This window comes from Pseudorca crassidens, chromosome X (assembly GCF_039906515.1).
Source record: "Pseudorca crassidens isolate mPseCra1 chromosome X, mPseCra1.hap1, whole genome shotgun sequence".
NCBI classification, from domain to species: domain Eukaryota; kingdom Metazoa; phylum Chordata; class Mammalia; order Artiodactyla; family Delphinidae; genus Pseudorca; species Pseudorca crassidens.
In genome coordinates, this window is record NC_090317.1 from 115410435 (window position 1) to 115432722 (window position 22288).

A 22288-nucleotide genomic window follows, 5' to 3' on the forward strand; every position below is an offset into this window, starting at 1 on the left:
CTTATCACAGCAGATAAGGCTGACACCACACCCAGACAAACTCTGTCACAAACTATCATACTTCTTTTTCTACTCTTCTAAGGGCCCTGTTCATTTTTCCTAAGTCATTTATTCTCCCTTAAGACTCCTACATCCCTCTGACCCTATTAGGATCATATTTAAGCCTAAATTCTAAAGCTACCTCTGAGTTGCTCATTTTTCTGTGCATCTCCCATAAATACATGAGTTTAAAACATTTAATAACTTGTTTTTCCTCTTGTTAGTCTTTTATTACGGGGGTCTCAGGCAAGTACTAGAAGGGTAGAGGGAAAATTTTTCCTCCCCTACAAGATGACCTATCATCTTGATTATTTATCTTCTTAACCAATTATACTTAAAGCTGTTTTCAGAAGGCACAGTTCTGATCAACATATTATCAGTTGACATAATAAAAAAACATTATCTGATAAATATAATTACCTGATAGCAGTCTCCTTTAAGATTGTCTAGGACATCACCACATGTTTTTCGCATGTATTTCTTACATCCGTCAATCACCATTTGGTCAATGTTCGAAATAGGTTAAGGAGAAATTTCCCCTGGATTTGGATGTATCAAAGAATTCTGAGATATACTTTTTAAAAAGGTTAAGATGAACATAACATTTTTTAACACTAATTTGCGTATCGTAAGTTTAAAAAATGATAAATGAGACAATGACTTCATTTGTTGTGCACCAAGGACACTCAAAAGGAACTCAATTTTCTTCTAATGAAGAAGCCATTTCAGCAATTGCTGAACAGTAGACACAGTACAAAGGTTACTTGCTCTTTAATTCTCAACTCTGCTTCTTTGTTGGTAGCCATATAAAAAGGTACTGGTGGGCTTCCCTGGTGGCGCAGTGGTCGAGAGTCCGCCTGCCGATGCAGGGGACACGGGTTCTTGCCCCAGTCTGGGAAGATCCCACATGCTGCGGAGCAGCTGGGCCCGTGAGCCATGGCCACTGAGCCTGTGCGTCCAGAGCCTGTACTCGGCAACAGGAGAGGCCACAACAGTGAGAGGCCCGCGTACAGGGGAAAAAAAAAAAAAAAAAAAAAAAAAAGGTACTGGTACTAAGTCGAAATGTTTGTTCAAGGTAGTCTTTATAACACATTTACCTCGTAACATTAACTTGAGTCTTAAGACAAAAAACGAGGAAGAAAACAAACAAAGCCCACTTAACTTGATCTCTTATACCACAAAGGATATCTCTACCATAGTGACCATCTTTGGTTTCAGTTTGACTATTTCACATAATATGCCCCCATCTCCGCCTCCTAGAATCAGTACATCTTTGCCAGTGTAATCTTCTTTGCCGCTGCCCATGATGGCCCGGGTATACGCCAGATCACTTTCCGCCAAATCTAGGGAGAAGAAACATCCAAAATGGTGACTATAACCAAAGCCATACACCACCTGACTTATACCAGAAAGTGCTAGAATCTAGAAAATTCAGAAATTTTCATTTTCAATCTTTAAAAACAGCAGTATACAGAGGTGTTGTTTTTCTGGTTTTTTGGATTGTGGACTTTCATCAACCCTACTCATCTTAACACCCAACATAAAATGTTACCTACATAGATTATATACATATATACTTTAGTCAGTAGGAAGAAAATTCAGTCTTTAGACTGTTCTGATATGATAATTAAAAAGCAATTGCATGTGTCCAGATGAAATATGAAGCAGAGTTGCTTCAAAAGAATATGAGAGAGGGCTTCCCTGGTGGCGCAGTGGTTGAGAGTCCGCCTGCCGATGCAGGGGACACGGGTTCGTGTCCCGGTCCGGGAAGATCCCACATGCCGCACAGCGGCTGGGCCCATGAGCCATGGCCGCTGAGCCTGCGCGTCCGGAGCCTGTGCTCCGCAACGGGAGAGGCCACAAGAGTGAGAGGCCCGCGTACCGCAAAAAAAAAAAGAATATGAGAGGTATGTATGTCCATGCCTCTCTCTCACTTTGTCACAGACATATATATACACTACCAAACGTAAGGTAGATAGCTAGTGGGAAGCAGCCGCATAGCACAGGGAGATCAGCTCAGGGAGATCAGCTCTCGGTGCTTTGTGACCGCCTGGAGGGGTGGGATAGGGAGGGTGGGAGGGAGGGAGGGAGACGCAAGAGGGAAGAGATATGGGAACATATGTATATTTATAACTGATTCCCTTTGTTATAAAGCAGAAACTAACACACCATTGTAAAGCAATTATACTCCAATAAAGATGTAAAAAAAAAAAAAAAGAATATGAGAGGGAGAAAAGTAGACCGGAGTTCAGGGGAAACAAGATTGGCCAGGAGTTTATAATCGTTGGCACTCAAGGGTGAGTATATGTCGGTTCATCTTACTGTTTTGTCTACTTTGGTTTGGAATTTCCCATCTAAAAGACTTCTTTAAAAATAAGCAACATAAAATAGATAACCAACAAGGACCTACTGTATAGCCAAGGACCTACTGTATAGCACAGGGAACTCTACTCAATATCTTGTAATAACCTATAATGGGAGAGAATATAAATAACAATAATATATATTCATATACATATGTATAACTGAATCACTCTACTGTACACCTGAAACTAACAACACTGTAAATCAACTATACTTCAATAAAAAATTTTTTTTAAAAAGGCAATTACATTTTCTTTTGAAATACAATCTAAATACTAATCACTAAGAAAACTAAGGAAAAAAGAGTAACAAGACAAAATTTTCATGGCTCTACTATAAAACATGAAAGCCCAGACAAGCCACAGGTTAATCCAATGCAAATACTCATATCAAAAAAAAAAAACAACCCAGCAGGGCCATGGACAAATCTGGACAAATCCACAACGGTGGTATGTGTCAGGAAAACACAATCTAATACATTGTCACTTTGTCATGCGATTGGGGTAGGGATGGAATACTTACTAACATCCCCACTGAGGATGAGAATATTTCCAAATTGTTTTGAGTGTAAAATTTTAATGTTCTGGTAAGGTGAGTCTTCATCATACACCACTTCATCTATGTCGTACTCAACCAGGCGGCCATCTGCAGTGGGCCAGTATCTGTCAATGGCCCCTCCTCGAACTATGGGTGGTAATCTGGAAAAAAAGGAAAACAGGAATGAGTCTTAAAAGAAAGGCTGCTTAGGTGAGGCTGCCTTAAAAGAGGACCTGGGAACAAGTATGTGCAGGAGCCACATGACCCCAGGCAGACTCCTAAATAGTACACAACCAATCTAAAACTTGCGCTTTGAGGTTTATACAAACATGGCCACTACCAAATTTCAACACTGTTGTACATTAAGAATTTACTTTTTAAAAAACCTTTCTGGCATACTTTAAATTTTCCCTAAAAAATGTTGAAGGAGAAAATGGCCATTACAAACATCATCCTTCACCCCCAAATACTCCAGCAGGAATCTGTTAAGACTGCCTACATAGCTACTTTGTCACTACTACATCCATTGAAGTCCACATGGATGGAATACCAGCACCTAGTAAGGAATCCATGTTCAAGTATCCCCAACTGCCAATTATCTCCTTCAGAGCTATTCTACTTTTGAATGAAGAATTGTGGGACTCGAGGGACATTGTTCCAGCTAATGATTAAGAACTCTCCAGACAATAGGGGCTTCTTAGACAATGGGTGAATTTCCAGGATGTCCGGCCCCCTTCCGAGAAGGAGGGGAGATAACAAAATGTAAAAAAGGTGTCTGTCAAAGACCAATCAGACAGCTGGGGAGAAGGAGGGAGATAACAAAATGTAAAAAAGGTGTCTGTCAAAGACCAATCAGGCAGCTGGGGACAAGTTCCCTCTCTGGTCCGAGCCTAAGCCGGGACCAATCAGCAGGAGAACACAACCAAATCTATAATTTACATACGGGGAAGTGGGAACCTATAAAACTGACATATTCGCGCCCAAAAGGGTTCCTTCTTCGACCTCCTGCGTGAGGACCAAGGAACCCCGGTGCACCGGCCTTCAATAAACCTCTTGCGTTTTGCATCGACTTCCGACTCTTGTTGTTTCCTGGGCGAGTCGAAACTCCTAGGAGACCGCGCAGGTCTAACAGAATCATATACTGTATTTTGCTGTTTCCCTTTTTTACCCTCATTTAATCGAAAATAGTCCGTTGCAGGAATAGACACAGACAGAGAATGGACTTGAGGACACGGATGAAGTGAGAGATTGGCATGGACATATATACACTACCCAACGTAAAATAGATAGCTAGTGGGAAGCAGCCTCATAGCACAGGGAGATCAGCTTGGTGCTTTGTGACCACCGAGAGGGGTGGGATAGGGAGGGTGGGAGGGAGACGCAAGAGGGAAGAGATATGGGGATATATGTATATGTATAACTGATTCACTTTGTTATAAAGCAGAACTAACACAGCACTGTAAAGCAATTATACTCCAATAAAGATGTTAAAGAAGAAAAGAGAAAAAAAAAAGAAAATAGTCTGTTGGCGTCGTCACCTCTTCCCTGTGTTTCATGACATTGACATCACAGCAAAGTCCAGACCAGGTGTTCTGCAGGAAATCCCTCAAGTGGGTTTGCCTGAAGATCTCTTCAATAGAGTCAAGTTGGCATATCATGCAAGCATCACATCAGGGGCACGAGATGTGTTCCTGTCCTATTATTGGTGATGCAAAGAGTGACCACATGGTTAAAGCAGATGCCCACGAGATCCCTACACTTGCAAAGGTACCGTTTTTCCTTTTGAAATTACTAAGCAGGGTGTGGAGCGGTCCTGTGAAACTGAGTCAAGGTCCTGATCTTTCAACAAACCTTCACCAGTGGCTTTGGCATGTAGAACATTCTTGCCTGAACCAATTATTACGAGAAGAGCTGCAAACTGATGATTTTCTCATTCAGTTCTTTCCGTTAATACTGAGTATTTTAGATAGGGTGAATGTACTAGAAACTAACAGCAGAGGACACTACATGAAAAGGAAAACCAGACCTGGAAAGGGGGCTTGGCAAATTAAGTGGAACACAAACAAGATGAGAACTCACTGCATACATAACACAACCATGGGCAAGTCCTGTGTTCTCAAGTACAGTGGGGTTTACAGTAAACAAGCCACAGGTACCTAAAATGCTGGGCTGGGCTACCTCTGACTCGCTTTGATAAGTCTTTGCTCTTCCGCTCACCTGTTTCCAAGAATACAGTCTGAACCTGTTACAGGTTAATAAGGCTTTCTATGAGGAAATACTAACATCTGCAAAAAGCACTGAATTTACAAAGCAAATTCCCATAAACTGTCATTTAATCCTAACTCCTCCTAATTTAACCACTTCTTCATCTTCCAGGAGAACAAACTCAGCTGTTGGAATTAGGCAGATCAGAGGTTTTTCTTGTAAAATGTGGCACCCCAAACAGGACAAACCCCGAGAGTAGGCAAACAGGACTTGGGGGAAGCCTCTTCCACCTCTGGCTGATCGGTGGTGGGTGGCATGAGGTGGGAGCATGAGCTACCTGTGACACTGGATGAAAGTAACAAATAGCAACTCAAGGGCTTTCAGGGGAGGAAACCCATCCCTCGGGTCAGACAGCTGGCCAGCTATCGGCAATTACTGAACTATGCACAAACCCAATGAAAACAATGTCCATTCTCAATTGAGTCAGTGGTGCCTTGGGTGCAGGTAAGAGCTCTTTCCTCCACAGCAACACAGTGGTTTTTAAAGAGATGCAAAGAAGCAAGGATCTTTTTCTTTTTAACATCTTTATTGGAGTATAATTGCTTTACAATGATGTGTTAGTTTCTGCTTTATAACAAAGTGAATCAGTTATACATATACACATGTTCCAATAGCTCTTCCCTCTTGCATCTCCCTCCCTCCCACCCCTCTAGGTGGTCACAAAGCACCGAGGTGATGCAAGGATCTTTAAGGATGGGGAAGCCATCACCTTGATCATACCGAGCAGGACCCTGTGGGGCTCCTTGGCACAAAAGCCTTTCTGTGTCCCCCATTTCTTGATTACAAGAAACGGGGCTTCATTCAGCCTTCAAGACCTTCCCTGAGTGCCGATGGGCAGTTCAAACAGATGCTAATTAGGGAAGGGAGGGGATGTGCAGAAGAGGGAGGAACAGTCAAAGGAAACAATAGTGCAGCCTTGGGGCACGGTCCTGGTTCCCCTCAAGGGACACACATAACAATATCTTTGAGCTGTTTTGCAGATACTGAAGCCCCCACCAGGTGGCAGAAGTTAACTGCATGCTGCCCACCAGCACGTAGACCCCAGACCAGTTGCAACCAGAAGGCTGATGATGCTGACGCCCACTTACCTCCCCACCAGCCAATCAGAAGAATGTCCACGAGTGGATCACGCTCTCCTTGAACCATTACTATAAAACTCCTCACTACCCCCTCCAGGTCGGGACACGCAGTTCTGACGGCATTAGTCCACTGTGGCCCCCTTTGCCTGGCAAAGCAATAAACCTATTCTTTTCTACTTCACCCAAAACTCTGTCTCCAAGATTTAATTCAGTGTTGGGGTACAGAGGCCGGATTTGGCTTCACTAACATGAAGCACATCTCCCTGAAATGGGCTTTGGGAGATATTCTGGAGCCCTACATAACTCTCTTTTCAACCTTCACTACAGAAAGTTGAAAATAGATGGTAGAGAGAAAGACAGAATATGTCCCGGGCCTCAGGTACACCTTGTAAATTGCAAGAATTTTTCTTTTCAACAAAACATTACTGATGTAAGCTTGTTTTTCCTGTTTCTTTTCTTTTGAATAGCAGGATATGAAAATAAAGTTTCTAATGAATCCCATGGCTTCTTAATTCAGATTTAAATCACTGGCCACAGGGGAGTAATCATTTCAGATGTTACTGAGTCATTTGTTAATGATTCAGTCTCTAACAATGTCATTCCCCAGACAGAAAAGTGGCACCATTCTTGTCCTTTTGAGGCCAAAAACAAAGGGCCTACAACAAAGTATTCCCAACAACTTCCTGCCCCCTCCACCCTGATTTTATGAAAAGATGTAAAAACAGTGACAAGGAAAAACAAGGCCTGTGCTGTTTTGAACTGAAGATCGGAAGTATAACTGCATTCTCACTTCAAAAACTCCCATATCAAAACCACAAAGGAACCAGACTTCTCATGAGTGGGGAAGCCCATAAATGCATTCCATCTATTTGCTCACTCCTAGAAGTAATCCCAATAAAAACCAGACCAATTAAAAAAAAAAATCAGGCATTTTGATGTTGGCCAATTCATTATCACCGAGTTAAAGACACAGTGGGAACCCGTTCAATTCAGATGGACCAGGAAAGATTAGGAAAATTCTGCAAGCAGGAAAAGAGGGAAATTCCAGAAAAGATTGTAGGTGTGGACAAGTTCTTTAAGGATGGGGAAGGGCCCGAGGACACGTAAGCTGAACTTGGGTGGGGTAAACAAGTCTGGGTGCTCCAACAGATTTCAATCAAGTGGCCGAGTTCTACACTGTGTCCTGCTCTCTTCACATGCAGTTTCCTGCTTTGTGTCCATGTTGGAGGTTAAACAATTTTCCAGTTATCTTACATCTGCCCTGGGGCTTTCCTCTAGGCTGATCAAATTTAGCAGGATGAGCCATTATGTACTTAACTGTTCTTAAACAGCCAATAAGGACTCCCTCTTGTGGAAAGTGCCCTGAAATGGAGAAGTCTGTATTCTGGATGGTCACTTCCATCAGTGATGCCCCGACCTTACCGAAGTCTCTCTGTGTTTCTGCATCTACGGGTTTGCCTTTATGAGCAAGGGACAAGCCCACTTTTGAGGGCCTGATAAGGAGCCACCCAGGCAGGGCAAGGCAGAACCGCTCAGAATTACCTGCTGTGCAGCCATGATTAATTCCCAGGACCTACCAGACTCTATCCCTCGCAACAAATGTCAAAACTATTACTTCTATCAAAGCTCTTTTAACATCTGACACCACTGACAAATACTTCTGTTCTGTCCAACAGAACATTTCTGGCACCACAGAAATGTTCTTTATCTGCGTTGTCCAATATGGCAGTCACTAGCCATTAGCTAGAGACATGAGGCGAGACTGAGGAACTGAACTGTTTTTTTATTAACTTAGTTTTAAATAGTCACATGTGGCATATAGTGGCTGCACTCCTCAAGAAAGGTTAATGGTCTTCGTTTTCATCTGAAAAGAACCCACCAGGGGCTGCTCAAGGTGGGTGGCCTCTGAAACTCTTAGTACCTTGCAGTATCAATGTCATCTTACCTGAAAGCACTGAGGCAAATTTTCTATCATCCCATGCTGTCATAAATCTCTTAAAACTGCTTAATTCTACTCTGGGGCCCAGAACTCTGAGGAAAGACAAGACAATCTTTTCTCTTTACTGGACAGGGTCGAGGCGTTTTCTAGCTCCCCTTCGAGGTGCCAGCCCCACCTGATTCTCTGCGTTACACAGTTCCAGCCCCTTGGAATCACTGTACACTCCCTTCTGCCTTTGTTCCACTTTGTCTAGCATCTCTTTCTCTCATATACAGTTAGTCTTCTGTTGTAAGGGCCCACTACCTCAGTCTACCAAGTGGCCAGAAGCAGAAGTCGACTTTGATCTCTTCTACATCTTAGACACTGCTCAGGGATAACACCACCATTCTGATTATTTTATCGATGAACCAAATATAAAAGAACATTCAGGAGTGGACTTACCGCTTCACCCGCTCAGTACTGTCCTGACTCAATTCTTTCATTCTTTCTTCTACTTTGTTCAAAAGCTGCAATCAAAAGAAAAGAAATGGGCTTATCGAATAAGCTGAGTGGAACAGGAGGTTGAGACTGTGTTGGCAGAGCTGTGATACTGGCAGATGCCCAGATACACCTGTCCTCCCTAACCCCTACAGCAGCCTGCAGGCCTGGCACAATTCCACACGCCACTAGCGCAACACAGTGTCAACCTCGCTTCAGCCTAAAGTACCAACAAAATAATGGCAAAGGGAAAGCCTCAAGAATATTGCAGCTGTAACATCCTGGATAAAGGTTTACATTCCCTCCAGTGCAAAAGTAAAATCATAACTCAGTACTCAAGCAGTCAAGGGAAAGATGACAGCCAGGTTCCTAAAAACTACTGAGGAACAACTATTTTTCTTCTAAAATCACTTACTTGAAGGGAGGCAAGTTTAAAATTAAGTGAATATTTAAGATAAAATAGAAATTTTATTGAAAAAAAATAAGTGAAACTCAGCAAATAGGTGAAAATAATTTTATCATTAAACTGAGCAGTTTTTGTGATCCTCAAATACTTGAGTAAATAAAAGTGGAAAACTGACACTGTCAACTTCTTTGCCTTGTGCATCACCGTCGTAACTCTGAAGGTCCAGCAACACCAATCCATGCGGGTAAATTCTCAAATTGGCAAAGCTACAGAGGAAAGCATAATTTTAAGGTTAGGAATTGTATCACGGCACTCAAAAGAAAAAAGACACCAACCCAGTTAAAAGGCAAAACCACCGCTCTTTTTTCCCTATATTACATAATTGTTCCTGTTGCTTTCTCATTAGAGCCTCTTCATGGGGGCAGGGAAGCCAATCATTTTGGGAAGATTTTAGAGAGAGCCATCAAGTGCTAAGGTTTTCAAAACAGGTTCTTGGGTCCAGAAAGTGATTCAGCAGCAAATCCTACGCATCTGATTTTTAAGAAGGTTCCCCAGCAGTGATTGACTCCTCCTTAAAAGGAAGCGAGGGTGGTGAAGAGCAAACTGGGTTCTCCCAATTACCCTCAGAGTTCAAAACAGAGCCGTGGTATTTCTTTTGTTTGTTTGAATAAATTTATTTATTTATTTATTTTTGGCTGCGTTGGGTCTTCGTTGCTGTGCACGGGCTTTCTCTAGTTGTGGCGAGCAGGGGCTACTCTTCGTTGCGGTGCGCAGGCTTCTCATTACAGTGGCTTCTCTTGTTGTGGAGCACGGGCTCTAGGCGTGCGGGCTTCAGTAGCTGTGGCACACGGGCTCAGTAGTTGTGGCTCGTGGGCTTTAGAGCGCAGGCTCAGTAGCTGTGGCACACGGGCTTAGTTGCTCTGCGGCATGTGGGACCTTTCCGGACCAGGGCTCGAACCCGTGTTCCCTGCACTGGCAGGCAGATTCTTCACCACTGCGCCACCAGGGAAGTCCCCAGAGCCGTGTTTTTCTGACTGCAAGCAGGTGGTGGCTAAATTCACTGAGCTCGGGGCCTGCAAGCCAGATCCAGCCCGCGGCATGTTTTGTAAAGCCTGCAGATTAAGTATGTTTTTTTACATTTTTAAAGAGTTGCTTAAGAAAAAAGAGGGAGTATGTGACAGGCACCTTATGTAGCTCCTTACAGGAAAAGCTTTAACCTCTAATTTAGTGTATCTGACCAGCTTTTTTTATGGAATAAAAATAAAGAGTGTATTACACATGTGTAAGAATTATCTGAAGAAACTTTTCTTTCAATTAGACATGTATATTTGTATACATGCAGATGTGTATGTGCACATCTGATATAAAATCACTTCTTACTATAAGGTGTGGTTAAAGAAACGTTTGAATGACACTAAATAAGATGAAGAATTCTGTTTGGAGAATACGGGCAGTGTGCTTAGATTAAAAAAATAAATACAACTGTGGGAGTTCCCTGGTGGTCAGTGGTTAAGAATCCGCCTTCCAATGCAGGGGACATAGGTTCAATCCCTGTTCGGGGAACTAAGATCCCACACGCTGCGAAGCAACTAAGCCCTTGCGCTCTAGAGCCTGCGCAGCACAACTAGAGAGCCTGTGCTGCAACAGAAGATCCCGCGTGCCGCAACGAAGATCCTGCGTGCCACAACTAAGACCCGATGCAGCCAAATAAATAAAATAAATATTAAAAAAAAATACAACTAGTTAATTTTCACCTTCAGCCCTTAAATGGCCTCAAAATCAAGTTCAGGCCCAGGACACCACAAACTCATCTGCACCTGCACGAGCTGACCATCCCCACCCACCACCACCACCAGTCACATAAAGGAGAGGGGCCAGGGGTAAAGGAAGGAGAGAGAAATGCCACCTCTTAACCAGCTAGGTGGTTCTAGCAAAGAATCCCCCACCAGAGAACCTAGGAACACAGAGAATGCCGAAAGGTAGAGTCAAACCTCACCGGATTAAAACCGGAAATAAAGAAAGAGGAAAAGTTGCAAGGGGGAGAAAATGGAGGCCAAGAAAAAAGGTGACTGAGGACCAGGACCACACACAAAGGGGTCATTAACCAGAAGTGAGGCCACCCTTTACACACACATCCACCCACACATACAAACACACACACACACACACACACACACACACACACACACACACACACACACACACACACACACACACTGCTGAAGTGCTCAGACCTGAATAGGAGCACTCAAGGCCGCCTCACCTGCCGTTTTTGTTTACGTAGGTCGCTAAATAGCCATGGTCCTGCCAGGTGTGCACCGACTCCATCATCCCCTGCTCCTGGAAAATGGACTGGAGGCCTTTCAGAATGGTCTCACCATCAGCTGGAGAACAGGGGGAGAAGGCAAGATGGTCAGAATGAAACATTCAGAAGCAAAGCCAGCGAGGCACAGTTTGATGAATGAACTTTTAAGAAAAACTGAACAGAGCTGCCAGCGTCGCTTATCCCCTTTGTCATGAGCTACAACGTTCTGAACCCTATAAGGAGAGGCTTCAGATTACCAGGGAACAAAATAAGAATGGCAACACCAACCACAAAACAGCTGTGCCAAAAATGCAGACAGATATTCAGGAAACTAGAAATAGTCTAACAAAATATTCAGGCTAGCCAGAAACCAGAAATACAAACACAATAAAAGACATTCCACTTTAGCTTAAGTAAGTTAATGAGAATACAGAGTACTAGAAAAAGAATTCCATCCACTGTTGATGGGTATCATAAAAAACTTCAAAACTTTTGGCTTTGTGTTCCAGGTTTTCTACAATAAGGATGGCTTGCTTTTATTATTGGAAAAAATAAATGGCGCCACTCAGTAACCTATCTCTAACTGGTAGAAACTGAACAACAATTCAATATGGTACAAGCTGCTAGGCACTGTGACCCCATCTCCCATCCCACTACCTGCTACCCAAGTGGAGCTCAGGTCAAGGACTGAGGTCAAGGTTATAGAAATTGCGTTAACCTCTGTAGGTTCACTTGAAGCCACAATCTTCAAGAACATCCATCATTATGATATTTAGATAAAAACAAAATGCAATTTATTCTTATCTAGTTGTACCTGCAAAAGTACTCACTCCTTGAGAAGGGTAAGATAAAGAAGCAAGATGAGACAAAAGGAATTACTCTGTATTCTCAGGAGCCCACCACAGGCTGGTGCTTTTTCCACACAAAGGAAAAGAGCAGGGGCTGCAAAGCGTCAAAACAAAGCATCCCTGTGACCTGAACCGAGGGCAAAAGAAAAAAAAAACAAGATCCACAGCTGACCACAGTGTGGTTTCACAAGAAAATTACACTAGAATTCCTTCCAGAAACTAAGGAGTGCCAAAACAGACTGGAAGGATTTCCACAATCTACGCAAGAGTCTATCTCCAATGACATTTGGAACTATGCTCCCAACACCTTCCAGTGCACAATAAGAACGAAGGCCACAAACTGGGTTCAGAGGCCAAACTGGGCAGCACATGTGTCTTATTCTGGCCTATGCAGACATTTTAAAAAATGTAAATTGCCACTTACATAGCAGATGATTTCATCCACTCCAACTGTCGTGGGTGGAATAGTGACCCCCAAAAGATATGTCCACACCCTAATCCCCAGAACTTGGGAGTGCGACCTGATTTGGAAAAGGGTTTTTGCAGATGTAGTTAACTTAAGGATCTAGCGATGGATCATCCTGGAGCCTCCAGGTGGGTCCTAATTCCAGTTAAGTCCTTATTAGAGACTGAAGCCTGGAAGACCCAGGGAGGAGGAGGAGGGGGAGGGGAGGGGAGAGGGGAGGGGAGGGAAGGGAAGGGGAGGGGAGGGGAGGGGAGTGGGGAGGGGAGGGGGGGGAGGGGAGGGGGAGGGGAGGGGGAGGGGAGGGGGAGGGGAGGGGGAGGGGAGGGAGGGGAGGGGGAGGGGAGGGGAGGGAGGGGAGGGGGAGGGGAGGGGAGGGGGAGGGGAGGGGAGGGGAGGGGAGGGGGAGGGGAGGGGAGGGGAAGGGGAGGGAGGAAGACAAAGACTGGTGTGATAATGGCTACAAGCCAAGAACACATGGAGCCACCAGAAGCTGGAAGAGGCAAGCAAGGACTCTCCCCTAGAGCCCTTAGAGGGAGTGAGTGTGGCCCTGATGATACTCTGTTTTCAGACTCTAGCCTCCAAAACTGGAAGAGAACGCGTTTCTGTAGTTTTAAGTCACCCAGTTTGTAGTACTTTGTTACAACAGCCCTGGCCAACTAATATACCCACCAAAAGTCCTATTTTAACTCTGCTTAACAAACAAAAGCAAATGGAGTAGCAAAAATGGCAGTGAAGGAGTGATTTTTTTAATCTTCTCAATCTCCAAACACAGAGCAATTAGGCTAGCACAACCAAACCTCACAGACAACATTTAGAACAAAACTAAATGACAGACTGCATCCCCAAACAGCACACCAGGAGTAGGTAGAGACAAGCAGCCCTGGCCCACAGACCTGGTGGGGTACCAGCAAGTGTGAGAGAAGTGAGCAGAGCGAAGGGACTGCAAACCCCCATAAAAATACCAACAGCGGTTCACCCACAAAGGAGGGGGGCTCCTCCTTTCAGAAGGCAGTGAGCGCCCAGCAGGTCGCGGGGACCTGGGCAGGGTGGAAGAGCCACGACCTGTGCCCGGCCAAAATGAACTGAGGCCCCTTCAGGAAAAAGCCCCGCATTGGGAAGGGACCACTGGAGCAGCGGCCACACCACGGCCCCACCCGAGCACAAGCACCGCCCAGCATGAGCAGTGGCCTCCAGTCTCATTCGAGTCTCCCTCGTTCCCAGCAAAACTGTGCCTTTGGGAAACTCATTTGGCAAAGACTAATCTAGCTGGCTTTGCTATTCTGGAACTGGTTTCAGGAAATTAAAACGGGGAGGCCTGAATTATATCCCCCAGAACTGTGGTTTTAAGACTGAATTCAGCCCCTGAAAAAAATTTCAATTTCAAACTTGATACAAAGAACTGACCTCGTTCCATTTGTGTTTGTCAACGAAGCCTGGTGGGGTCGGGCCACCGTGGAAGTGACTGAGCTGCGGGGCGGTGGAGACAAGTGCGCCCAGCAGTACTTGAATTGTGACTAGGAAAGCCACTATGCAATTATTCAATCCCTCCCTGGCCAGAACAGATGTTTTCTGTTTTGAAAGTGTATAAAACAAATCATCACTCCTGGTAAACGGCCTCAAGACCGTGTTCAGCTGGCACATCACAAAACAGGACACCAACTCCCCATGCTGGTGAAGAGGGCTGTGCAGGCAGGGTCATCCTGCGGATCACTGGCCAGGCTGCGCACCGACTGAGGGCCCTGGGGCTGAGCTGGAGCAAACTCTGTCCCCTGGGCAGGAAAAGGGGGTGTCTTTGTCTGATACACGCAAAGCCCTTGACTGCTGGCCAAGCCCAGCGTGGCAACCATCCCCTTTTTCTAACTGGCACAATTAGCATAAAGGCACTGAGTGGGCTAATGGAGGCCCTCCAGCCAGGTTTCAAACTGAAGGAAAACAGATTACAAAAGAGATCCAGTTTAGTGTTCCCTTATTTCTATACTGTGGGCTTACCCCCGCAGCTCAGTAGAAATAGCCCGGGTCTGAATGATCCTTCTGGCTGTTGCCACCGCCCAGTCCCTGTGGCCAGGGACATGGGGACCATGCCGTTTTGCCCACTGTTCACCTCACTTCATATTCACCTTCCTCCTGACCTGGGGGCTCCCCTGTCACCCAAGCTGCTCCCAGCCCTGGGAGAGGACTCCAGAAAGCAGAGCTGGAGCTGAAACAACTACCTAGCATCTCTTTTCCAGAACCAAGGTTTTAAGATGAAAACTGGAAACCAAAGAAATGAGATCCACTAGCCTTAACAAGGTAGCTTCCTTGGTCATCTTGATCTCAAGTGCTCAATAAATGTTTTGTGGCTAAATGAAAATTTCATCTAGCTAAATTAATCATCCTTATTCCTGTATCTCTGCAGAGCTTCTGGAACACCTAGACCAGTGGATTTCAATCCTAGCTGTGCATTATAACCACCTGGGGAGTTACAAAACTTCTGATGCCACATCCTAGACCAATTAAAGAAAAATCTGGGGGTGGAATCCAGGCAACACTTTTTTAAAGCTCCCTGGGAAATTCAATGTGCAGCCACGTGTGAGAACCACTGATCTAAACCACTAGATAAAAAAAGAAAAATAAACCCTCACTAACTCCAAGCTAACTACACTACAGTCACCAGAAGGTTACAGAAAATATTCAATACGACAGGAGGCCTGAAGAAAGTCCGAACTCCCTGCTAGCTATAGCCACAGGTAACCCGTGACGGGCCCCCAGAAAATGCTCTGCAATCAATTATCCAATTTCAACCTTTATGCCTGTCTAGTAAGGAGCACGTAACATGACCAAACAAAATGTGCTTGCTCTATCAGGGTTCCTCAACTTGGGCTGAAAATACAGTGTAAGTGACTTTCCTGTCCCTCACAGGACTTTTGATAATCCTAGCCATACCCACTAAATACAAGAAGAGCCCCCCTTTGTTAAAAAAAAAGACCCCACACCCCAATTTCCCAGGGGCAGAAGGGAGGTGGGTAATGCAATCCCTTGAGAACTACTAGATGCTCTACACGTAAGCGAGCAGGAGCCTGGGGTCAAAGCGCACCCAAATTTGGGAACACAAAACAGCAACGTCATAAGTGCCTATGAATCAGAAAATATGAAAATAGATTCAATGCTAAAAGAGATATAAGTACACTGCTTTCAAGTAGACATGGTAATCCAAACTAGGCTAATAAAATGTTGCTTGGCACAAGTTCTTAGAAAACTCTGCCCAGGCAAGAATGATGTGCAACTAGTAAAGCACTCAGAGCCTTCCAAAGTGCTCAGAAACACAGAGACCTGTCCCAGGGCAAATGTGTCCTTTGTCCAATGGGCAACTCAGTGTCCTCGTTTCCAGACCACTGCCCACTTTGTGTGTGTTTATTCAACAATAACTTAAGAAGAATCCACTTGGAGGTCTGCTGGAGGTCTAGTCCAAATATACCGCTATCAAAAGAAGACAAGGGGGCTTCCCTGGTGGCGCAGTGGTTGAGAGTCCGCCTGCCGATGCAGGGGACGCGGGTTCGTGCCCCGGTCCGGGAAGATCCCACATGCTGCGCAGCGGCTGGGCCCATGAGCCATGGCCACTGAGCCACAACAGTGAGAGGCCCGCAAAAAAAAAAAAAAACAAAAACAAAAAAACAAAACAAAAAAAAAAGAAGACAAGGGAAGACAAGGTTTCATCTCCCTGCCTCATTTTGTCCCAGGGATCCATTCATAGGCCTCTCTTGGAGAATGAACCTCATTCCTCTGACCCTGGCCATCAGCTCCAGACGGCCGAATCCCAAATCTGTACATCCAGCTACAACCTGCCTCTCACCCAAATGCTCACCACACTGTCCCAATCTCAAGTCTGGAATAAAACCCAGACTTCCCCACTCCTTCCCACCAATGGTTAATACCCCTGCCACTTAAGATCCCCCTTAACGGTCCCCTGAAGCTTCTCCCACAAGTCCCCCACCACAGCCTCTCTGCACCACTCAAACTCACTGGCCTCACAGACCTCATTTCATCAAACATCAAATGGAGGCACCACTTCACAGGGTTCCTATAAGGAAGCCAGCACCAATGTTCGAGCCCTCCATCCCTCACAGTCAGGCACTGCCATTTAATCATTATCCATAAGGTGGGCAACCCTGTGGACATAAGTAGATTAGCTGCACCCCCCAACATTACTAGCCCAAGTAGAAAAGAGAGTCCTCCCCAATAAAAACCTATGACACCAGGTGCCCTGCTTCAGTTAGATTCCCTCTTCTCCAGCTTCAAGAGGCTAAAATACTGTAACCTCCTTAACTAAGTGAATTCCATTAGAGAGGCTGCCCTCAGGAAATAAGCAATTCTCACACTTCCAGAAAAACTCTTGGACTCTCCACCCCATGACCGTGACTTGTGCCTTTAAGTCTTTTCCAACTTCAAACACTTCAACTAAGAAAACTCTGGACATAAATTATGAGGGCTTTAAGCTACACAATGCCAAGTCTCTGCCGCTGCAGGGTCATCACCCTGCACCAGCTGTGGGCCAGAGCCACACTAGTCCCCCCCCCCCTGCAAAATTAGGTGGCTGCATTCCTCTCTGCTCTCACATTTAAGCAGCACCTGGCTTATAAAATTAGAAGATGAATTTCTATTCTTGCTAAACGTATCTTTATATGCGCTGGAAATGCCACACTTCACCATCAAGGACCACCCCCCCCCCCCCGAATTTTACTGTCTCCTAGGTCTCTCTCTCCCAAGGTCTCTCTCTCCCACAAAGCTCGGGCAATTTAAGCTCCAACAGGTGGTTAATTATTCCCGTGGTTGCACCATGCCCAAGTAGTGAGGCCCAAAACCCAGCCTCCTTCCATCCCACCTCCCACTCCCCAGACCCTGGAATTTCCAGAGCCCCCTGATGTGCCTCCTCCATGCACACTTCCCATTTACCATCAAGGTCAGACGCCCCACCCCCCCTCCCACCTCCCCCTCTCAGAGATCTGCACTCTCTCAGTGGGAAGATGGCCCGAAGCTGTTGGCAGATCCGTTTGCAGCTCCCTGCAAGGGGAAACATAAATGCAGGTATCCTTTCCCCAAAACCCCAGACTCTCATGTCAGAGAACCTATGAGCCAGGCTTGGGTTTGTACAGTTTACCAGCTTTCTGGTCTTCTCGACAGACCCCTAAACCTAAAAGAGGAAGATAAGGAAAATGGACTCCAAATACAGTTTGAAATCATTCAAGTATCTGCTTTAAAAATCCTCTCAGATATTCTCATCTTCACAGTGGTGTATTCACAGGACAGTATGCATTGGTCAAAGCTCACAACTGTACACTAGGCACTTCCCTGGTGGCGCAGTGGTTAAGAATCCGCCTGCCAGTGCAGGGGACACGGGTTCGAGCCCTGGTCCGGGAAGATCCCACATGCCTCAGAGCAACCAAGCCCGTGCGCCACAACTACTGAGCCTGCGCTCTAGAGCCTGCGAGCCACAACTACTGAGCCCACGGCCACAACTACTGAGCCTGCGCTCTAGAGCCCGCAAGCCACAACTACTGAAGCACGCTCACCTAGAGCCTGTGCTCCGCAACAGGGAAAGCCACCGCAATGAGAATCCTGCGCACCGCAACAAAGAGTAGCCCCCACTCTCTGCAACTAGAGAAAGCCTGCGCACAGCAACAAAGACCCAACACAGCCCAAAATAAATAAATAAATAAATATGTGAAAAAAAAATGTACAACCAGCATCCTACTTAATGGTAATAGACTGAATGCTATCAGTAAGGAGGCAAGGATGTCTCAATAAGGCCTAGAGGTCAAGATGTGCCCAAGGTTACACATTTAAGGCTTGTAAGTGGTAGAGCTAAGAGCTAGGATCCAAACTCAAGCAGCTGGGCTCCAAAGATCCAGTGCTTTTAATCATGACACTGTGTTGCCCCCTGCTTAGTTAAATACGGGACAATAAGCCATTTGTCCCAGACACCAAAACATCAACAGGTTATGTACTTGTGATAAGGTGAGAGATCTGGGTTTCCCCCTTTCTATTTCCCTACACCCTGCAGGTAGTCTAAAATGAGCACATAACTTAAACAAAAATATGTAAAAAGACAAATGCATAAACCATTATTTGAACAGCTTCTGGAGTTTCTTCAAGCAAAGCCATATCCTTCATTAAAAGAAAAAAATATGCATGGGAACTCTTAACAAACAAAAAACATTCACAAAATGTTTTTTTTAAGACCTATCATATTCCAAAGGGAATAAAGTGATAGTAAGCTCTTTTTCTCTCCAACCTAGACAAACCCCACTTAGGAACACTTGGACTGACAGGCCCATGATCCCCTTCCTCACAACCCCAGACCAACTGGGCCACTTAGCTGCAACATTAAACAGTTCAAAAATTCAGTGTTAAACCATTTATAAAACCTACACCACTACTGTTTCCCCAAGTGTGATCCATGGCACCGGTTCTAAGAAAAAGGGTCCCATAAGTAAGTCATAGGATGTAATGTACAGCATGGGTGACTATAGTTAATACCGTACTGCATATGTGAAAGTTACTAAGAGTAGGTGTTAAAAGTTCTCATCACAGGAAAAAATAATTTTCAACCTATGTATGGTGACAGATGTTAACCAGACTTATTGTGATCATTTCACAACATATACAAGTATCAAATTACGATGTTGTAATTAGTTGTAACCTGCAGCTAATACAATGTTATGTGTCAGTAACACCTCAATAAAAAAAAGAGAAAGGACCCCATGTTGAACCCAGTTTGAGAAATCTTCTAATATTTTCTAGAAATTCAGAATGCCCATTATCCTATCGGTCTTGCTTGACCACTGTGATCTGCAGTCCTTCAGAAGAGACAATTTGGTGCTAAATGTAACAGTATCCTAGAAATTGCTCAGGATTCTCACAGGAGAAATTTCCATTCCAGAGAAAACAGTCATGCCACACAAACCCATGGAAGTGTTATCTTAAAAATCAAAACGTCTTCATAAAATTCTGCTTTAGTAACTTAGAGAGGTCAAGTAAAGTAGACCAACCTTCAAATCACATGCCAACCCTTTATTTTCTGCCTCTTCTTTTGCCAGCAGTACTTTCCTTATCTTTCAGTAAGTGAAATTCACACCTCTTTATAACAGATCATCTTTACCCACTGGCACAATTTCAAAGTACTCAGCGCTAAGTACTGCAATTAGTGTTAAGTGTTTTATGTATCATTTGACACTCTTCCAAACATTTTATTGGACATCCCACCCAACAACACAGTGTGTGGGATATTGGTATCACTGGTGCCTTCACGCAAAGGGCGAAATTAAGGTACATGAGAAACTACCCAGAGGGTCAAGTCAGCTCAGGAACCCAGAACACGCTCCTGGCTCTTACCAGTTCCTTTTGACTTTGCCGCTTAGCCCATGAATGCCTTTGATCACAAGTGCGGCCACTAGCTCAGGAGCTCACTCCAGAACACAGGTGACATCATCAGTTTAACGAACTGCAGGCCCACCACAACTTTGGGCTCCAGAGTTGCCTTTTTCCTGGGGTCTGGAAAAATGCCCAGTCGTAAGGGTTTAAAAGAGCATTTGTGCAATGGTTTACATACTTGGCTGGCAGAATTCAACTGAGGAGGTTTCCTGACTTTTCAAAAGAACTGAGCCTGTATTTAAACTACCATGAAATGGTGGTTGGAGCCGCAGCACACACCAGCAGGCTTAGGTTACAACTGCAGTGAAATGGTGGATTAAAATGCGCAGAGCATGCGTGACTCCAAAAACTAAACTCAATAATAGCTTTCTTGAACACGTTTTTAAACAGAGGCCCAACCACAATCCAGTAACTTTCGAGCTAATCCTTACGTGCCAAGGGGTAGTATAACCACGGTGGTCTCAATTCAAATTATAAAGCCCGTAATTCCAAATCTTACCCAGGGTCCCAAATCCAACACCAAAAGCTCTAACTTTTCAAAGCTATGAGAGACCACAGCACTTCAGTCTACCTCCCAAGAAGGTAGGGAAGGTCTGTGAATGCTGATTCAAATATGGCCAATTTCATTATACAATTAAGAGGATTCAAAGAATCCAGGACTTCCCTGTTGGTCCAGTGGTTAAGACTCAGCGCTTCCACTGCAGGGGGCACAGGTTTGATTCCCTGGTGGGGAAACTAAGATCCCACATACCGGGCAGGGAGGCCTAAAAAAGAAAAAAAGAAGAGGGGCTTCCCTGGTGGCACAGTGGTTGAGAGTCCGCCTGCAGATGCAGGGGGCGTGGGTTCGTGCCCCGGTCCGGGAAGATCCCACATGCCGCGGAGCAGCTGGGCCCGTGAGCCATGGCCGCTGAGCCTGCGCATCCGGAGCCTGTGCTCCGCAACGGGGAGAGGCCACAACAGTGAGAGGCCCACATACCGCAAAAAAAAAAAAAAAAAAGGAGGATACAAAGATTCCAAATTGGTAACTCCTCCACTGCAAGACAAAACTAGCTTTGCCCCACAAAAACAAAACAGACAAAAAATCCACAAATCATCCACCAGTTGCTTATTAAATTGGAAAACACTCTTTTTAAGAAACATCACCTGCAAAGCTTCAGGTTACTTGAAAAAATACCTCACTTGTTAGCTGGGGTGATTGTTCCTAAATGCCTGGATTATGGAATCAATTTCTTAAACAGCTGTTATCCCTTCCAAAGCATTTAAAACAATAGAGAACTATCAAGTAGGAAATAGATGAGGCTTTTTGATTCAAAGCACAAACTAACTTTACCCTATACCACCTCTACAGGTTTAAAGACATAGGTATAACTGCGGAACTATACTCTAAAAAACCATTAAGGTTTACACAATTTTTTAATGGCAAGCTCACAAAATGAATTCCCAGCAGTGTGCAATTATTCAGCCTGGGGTCAAATACAGCATGATCAGTGCAATTAAGAATCTTGCAAAGTTGGGGAAAGGGGAGGTTTTTTTTTTTAAATCCCAACAAAGCAAAGGAGCATGCCAAACGTAGTCAGACTCTAACAAGGAACCTCCCCCCAAGCAGTCCAGAAAACATTTTCAAAGACAATGAAGGTATGAGAGAATACCTATGTCACACAAAAATATACCTTCCCCAGAGCTGTTAGAAAATTCTGAGTCCAGGTTCTACTTGGAAGCACAAGGAGTGTGAGACTCAAGTGTGTGTTGGGTGAGGATGGAGAATCGGGTAGAAATGGACCTTCATGTACCTTGGAAGTGCTGATAAGGAGTTTCAACTTCATCTGTAGAGTAATGAGGACTCACAGGAGGGCTTTTAAATGGGAAAGGGGACAGGGATCTGTTGCGTTCCTGTTGACTGAGCCCTTCCCAAACAAGGGAGGGAGACAAGTAGGGAGACTGTGGCCAAGGACTGTAGCCAGGAAAAGGGTGAGCAAGGAATCTGAGAGGGTAGCAGGTAGAATCCATAGGACTTACTGACGTGGATGGGTGCCTCGAAGGTTTCTGATACACGGGGTTTTTTTGTTTTTAATGAGGATCCTATTATAGTGGTTCTCATATAATCAGCATCAGAATTGCTAGGAGGAAAGCTGGTTAAAAATGTAAATTCCAGGTAC

At 44.8% G+C, this 22288-nt stretch overlaps 1 protein-coding gene across 3 annotated transcripts in view; it reads right to left on the reverse strand.

Annotated features, from left to right (window-relative positions):
• Nucleotides 1–22288, reverse strand: part of SMS (spermine synthase) — a 51335-nt gene that overhangs the window by 22279 nt on the left and 6768 nt on the right. The window contains exons 1-7 of one of the 3 annotated variants that reach the window (XM_067723110.1): nucleotides 14130–14154; nucleotides 11370–11490; nucleotides 9282–9372; nucleotides 8665–8729; nucleotides 2926–3101; nucleotides 1226–1382; nucleotides 460–547 (exon numbers count right to left, since the gene is read on the reverse strand). In XM_067723110.1, coding sequence (XP_067579211.1) covers nucleotides 460–547; nucleotides 1226–1382; nucleotides 2926–3101; nucleotides 8665–8729; nucleotides 9282–9372; nucleotides 11370–11490; nucleotides 14130–14139 — 708 coding nt within the window. In that variant the 5' untranslated portion in view covers nucleotides 14140–14154. Of the gene's footprint in view, nucleotides 1–459; nucleotides 561–1225; nucleotides 1383–2925; nucleotides 3102–8664; nucleotides 8730–9281; nucleotides 9373–11369; nucleotides 11491–14129; nucleotides 14155–22288 lie in introns of those variants that run through there. The other 2 variants (XM_067723108.1, XM_067723107.1) reach the window with 2 other exon arrangements.